This window comes from Charadrius vociferus, unplaced genomic scaffold, assembly GCF_000708025.1.
Source record: "Charadrius vociferus isolate BGI_N301 unplaced genomic scaffold, ASM70802v2 scaffold1152, whole genome shotgun sequence".
Classification (NCBI taxonomy): Eukaryota; Metazoa; Chordata; class Aves; order Charadriiformes; family Charadriidae; genus Charadrius; species Charadrius vociferus.
Genome location: NW_009647122.1, coordinates 153,833 through 158,820, shown reverse-complemented (window position 1 = coordinate 158,820; position 4,988 = coordinate 153,833). Strand labels below are relative to the sequence as shown.

Here is a 4,988-nt window from a genome sequence, read left to right as displayed (position 1 = left end):
GGGGATGGCCCGGCGGGGAGGCGCGCTGCCAGGCTCCTAACCGTTTCCATCCCCCCTTCCACTTCAGCGTTCCCCCGGCGGAGCCCGCCCCGCGGCCCACGGTGTGGTGTCAGGTAAGCTGCCCGGCGGGGAAGGAGCTGAGGGGGTGGGTTGTGGTGGTGTTGGTGGACAGCCGGCTGGTTGTGAGCCAGCAGTGTGCCCAGCTGGCCAAGAAGGCCACCAGCATCCTGGCTTGTATCAGGAACAGTGTGGCCAGCGGGACCGGGGCAGTGATGGTCCCCCTGGACTCGGCGCTGGTGAGGCCCCACCTCGACTGCTGTGTTCGGTTTTGGGGTCCCTCAGGACAAAAAGGATGTTGAGGTTGCTGGAGGGTGTCCAGAGAAGGGCAACGAAGGTGGTGAGGGGTCTGGAGCACAAGGAGAAGGGTCTGGAGAACTTTTGAGGAGCAGCTGAGGGCCCTGAGGGTGTTCAGCCTGGAGAAGAGGGGGCTGAGGGGAGACCTTCTCACTCTCTACAGCTCCCTGAAAGGAGGGGGTAGCGAGGAGGGGGTCGGTCTCTTCTCCCAAGTAACAGGCGATAGGATATGAGGAAACGGCCTCAAGTTGTGCCAGGGGAGGTTTAGGATGGATATTAGGGAAAATTTCTTCACTGAAAGGGTTGTCGAGTCCTGGACCAGGCTGCCCAGGGAAGCGGTGGAGTCGTCATTCCTGGAGGGATTTAGAAGCCGGGCGGACACGGTGCTGAGGGTCGTGGTTTAGTGGTGGATTTGGCAGTGTTAAGTTGATGGTTGGACTCGATGATCTTAAAGGTCTCTTCCAACCTAGATGATTCTGTGATGCTAAGGGGGTCGGTGGGGCTGGGAGCACTGGGCAGTGCTGAGCATCTCCCCCTTCCCCCGTGGCACCAGCCCGGGAGAAGGATCTCCGTGCTGGAAAGGAAAACCGGAGGCACCGGCAGGCTTGGGGGGCTGTGAAGCGGTGATCCAGCCATGGCACCTCAGTGCTGCTGCTTCGAGGTAGTGTTATGGTTTGAAGAATCTGCAACGATTTATTGTGGTGAAGAGAATTATTCTGTCAATCAGCTGATGACCCGTCCCCACCCGGGAAGGGGATTGGGAAAAACAAGGACACCCGAGGGGTGAAATATAAACAGATTTAATAGAATAAGACTGAATAATTAATAATAATAACTCTAAAGAACCAATATTGATCCTGATGCCAATATAAAATATAGGAGGATTATGCTCAGCCTGTTCTATCCATAGAAGCCGTGCACTCCCAGCAGTGACAGCAAATGTGGGACACTGCCAGCGCTGCGGCTTTTGGAGGAAGGGAAGGGCTCAGGCACCGGGGTGAGGAGTTCTCAGGATGGCAGCCATCAAGGGAGAGAGAGAAACTCCTCAGCAAACTTTCTAATTTATATTGACTGTGCCGTTCATGGTGTGAAATAACCCTGTTGGCAGCTTGGGTCAAGTGCCCGGGTCTTGCTCCTCCTCGTCCCCGCACCTGGCAAGCACGGAAACACTCAGAGCTTGAAACCCACATCCCAGAGCTGGCCATAAAGTCAATATTTTCACAAATTTAGACACCAGAGTCTTCTAAAAATGCATTTTTTTCGCAAGCATTAGAAGAGACCTTACTGAAGAGTAAAATTATGGAAAGGGAAATGAATCCTGTATCGCTCAAACCAGGACAGGTAGAAAGTGAAGCGCAAAGAACAGGTTCAGTGCTTTTGACTCCCTGGGAAGGACCCTTTCCTCTCTTTTTTCCCTGCCAACATACTGATTGCATTCTGTTTTTCTCAGAATCTGACCCTGGAGAGAAAAAAGCGGATCCTGAGCAATTCCTAACGCCACCTGACAGAACTGCTGTTAGCAAGAAGAATGTTAGTCCCCATGAGACGACCGGAGCGGCTGTGAGGAAAAGATCCCACCAAAGTCCCAGCCTCAGGAAAAGGCCGCTGGGAGCCAGCCCCGAGAGGCTGTCTCCCTGGAAGAGCAGTCCCAGGAAAGACCAGACGTCGAGTTCTTTTAACTTGTGCCCGAGACAGCTCGTCACCAGTCCTCAAGCCAAACGTCGCTCTTGGTGTCGTTCGAGCCTGAAGGGGACAAAGCGCCGAAAATCTCTGCCTCCTGTTCACCAAGATGTCACTGGTACCTGCTCCGCTCCCTTTACCGAGCTCTCCAGAAACTTGCAGGGCAGCCTGCAGCAAGTTGAAATTTAATTTCATGGCATGATTTGTAGGGTGATTACAGCATAACTGTGTTATTCCGGACCCGTAGCTGCTGACGTCCGTGTTGGCAGGGGTCTCGGAGGTCCGGGTACCTGAGGATAAAAGGAAGTGCTGCATTAATGGCTTCTGTCAACCAGTGGTTTGCAGTCTCTGCCTTTTTACTTCCGTGGTGGAGCCTTAAGTGTGACTCTTCCACGTTAGGAACTCTGTTTCTCCCTCTTTTTCTTGCTCCTTCTGTATCCTGCAAACCAGGACAAAACCGCGCTCCTATACAACAGCAGCTTTTAATGCCTTTCAGGAACATTTCAGCCGTTTGTACCTTGCTGTGAATTTAATTGTTCTGAAACTATTTTGTTCTGATTTTTCAGAATTAAGCAAATCCATTAGCCTGGATCTGCCAGAGATAGACCGGCTTTCCACGCTGTTGTTGTCCAGTTTCCAGGTAAGATCCTCTCTTTTAAAAGTGAATTATTTTTCTCTAGATTTTCTTTTGCCACTAATGGTATGTTCTGATATCGAGTTGTGAAATATGAGTTGGGGGAGGAGGGACTCCTTTCTCCTTCGGTAACGAGTCCTCCCACAAGCTTTGTCGTACAACTTGGGAAGGGGCGCTAAGACCTTCTTTTCCATTTTCCCTTAGTTTTCTGCGCAGAAGTTGGAACGCGTCCTGAAGCAAACTGATGGCTTTAGCCCTGAGGCTTTTGAAGCTAATGGTAAGGTGTGATACGTGTGTCGGCAAGGATAATCCGGAACTTAAAACTACTGACCCTTCCCTGGGCTCCTCTCAAATTAAAACCCAGTAGAAGCGGGGGGTGGGTGGGGGTGGGGAGCAGCCAAAAATGTGTGAAATGTGTTTTTTAAGACGCTGTGCGTGACCACAGCTTCTTGGGGGGAAGACAAATGGACACACTAAAGTAAATGGTGATCACAGAAATGAGTTATTCCTTCAGCAAACGGTATCAGAAGTAACTAGAATGTCTCTGACAAGTAATCAGAGCAGGATGTGCCGGTTAGGAAACAGCTTGGTTTCTCAGTATTCATATTTTAATAGGCAGTGGGTATGAGCGTTGTTTTATCCTGCTTTATTTTGTCTTCACCCCAGTGCGCTCGGTTTCAGAGGACCTGAAGCGATACCTGCAGAAGCTGAAACGAGATGGAACACTGAAGAGCTGCGTAGAAGACCCTAAAGGGTAAGGGCTCGCTGAACTCATCCCCTGCGGAGCGTAAGCAGCGAGTTGTGTCGCTTTTGGGGGAGAAAGGAGAGAAGCTGAGCACAAAATGTGTCTGTTACCAGCTACGCCCTCTGCCGTACATGTGTGAAATGTATAGATCTCCCTATATCGCGCTGATGTCCTATCTTTGCTTTAGGACTTTACTGGACTCAGCGTTGGATGAGTCGGTGGCCCAAATTAAGGAGTACATTGCCAGGTGAGATCGACTCAAACACCAATATGGGTTTGGACGCCTCTTCTGAGAGCGGATTTTGGGTGTTTTTAATTCTTAAGCTGTTCTTCCTGCGGGCCCACGCTGCAGTTGAGCTTTACTGAGGGAACGCCCGGGTACAGCCCCGCTCTCTCCTCTCGCTCCACAGGTTCACTGCCGAATGTCAGTCGTGGGATCAGCTTTTACTGCGCTACCAGGAGAGCGCTGACGAAATATCCAGGTGGGGATTGTTAACCCCTCTCTCACTGCGGCGTTTGGCGTTGGAAAAGCAAAGCGGTGACGTGGGAAGGGTGGGTGAGATGGGGACTGCGAGGTGGATGGAGAACTGGCTGGATGGCAGAGCTCAGAGGGTCGTGATGAGCGGTGCAGGGTCTGGTTGGAGGCCTGTGGCTAGCGGTGGTCCCCAGGGCTCTGTGCTGGGACCGGTCTTGTTCCCCAGCGAGCTGGCTGAGGGGATGGCAGGTTTGCCTGTGCCACAAAGGTGGGAGGAGTGGCTGACACACAGGAGGGTCGTGCCACTAGCCAGCAGGACCGGGCCAGGCTGGAGAGTTGGGTGGAGAGGAACCTCCTGAAGTTCAACAAGGGTTGAACCTCCTGCAGCTGGGGAGGAATAACCCCTGCTGCAATGCTGCTCTGAGAGAGGGACCTGGGGGGCGACAGGTTGCCCAGGAGCCAGCCTTGTGGCCAGGAAGGCCAATGGTCTCCTGGGGTGGCTGGCAGGTGGAGGGAGGTCATCCTCCGCCTCTGTTCTGCCCTGGTGTGAGGCCACAGCTGGAGCACTGTGTCCAGTTTTGGGCTCCCCAGTTCAGGGAAGGTGGGGAAGTGCTGGAGAGGGTCCAGCGGAGGCTCCGGAAGATGCGCGGGGGACTGGAGCGCCTCTCTGCTGAGGAAAGGCGGAGAGACCTGTGGCTGCCCTGGAGAAGAGAAGGCTGAGTGGGGATCTCATTGTCCACTTGATCTGAAAGGTCTCTTCCAACAATAACGATTCGATGATCCTGTTTGGATATTGGGAACAATTTCATCCCGGGAGATGCGCAGACGTGGCGCTGAGGGACGGGGTTTGGTGGTGGAGCTGGCAGTGATGGGTCAACGGGCAGACTTGGACATCTTTGGGGTCTTTGCCGCCCGAAACAATTCTGTGATCAATGCTGATCAATAGCTACAGGGCGGGTGGCAAGAGGATGGGGTCGGGCTCTTCGGCGGTGACGGGACAAGGGGTGACAGCCACAAACGAACATGGGGAAACGAGGAAGATTCCACTCTGAGGGCGCCGGCGCTGGAAGAGACACACACGAGAGGCGATGGAGACGCGG

The 4,988-nt window shown here is 53.2% G+C and overlaps 1 protein-coding gene across 1 annotated transcript in view; it reads left to right on the top strand.

Moving 5' to 3' along the window:
* The first annotated feature begins 272 nt into the window (after positions 1 to 272).
* MVB12A (multivesicular body subunit 12A) overlaps positions 273 to 4,988 on the top strand; it is a 7,434-nt gene continuing 2,718 nt past the window's right edge. Inside the window, exons 1-7 of the mRNA XM_009895839.1 lie at positions 273 to 296; positions 2,050 to 2,152; positions 2,601 to 2,674; positions 2,873 to 2,945; positions 3,335 to 3,422; positions 3,601 to 3,660; positions 3,824 to 3,895. Of these exons, the coding sequence (XP_009894141.1) occupies positions 273 to 296; positions 2,050 to 2,152; positions 2,601 to 2,674; positions 2,873 to 2,945; positions 3,335 to 3,422; positions 3,601 to 3,660; positions 3,824 to 3,895 (494 nt within the window). The remainder of the gene's footprint in view (positions 297 to 2,049; positions 2,153 to 2,600; positions 2,675 to 2,872; positions 2,946 to 3,334; positions 3,423 to 3,600; positions 3,661 to 3,823; positions 3,896 to 4,988) is intronic.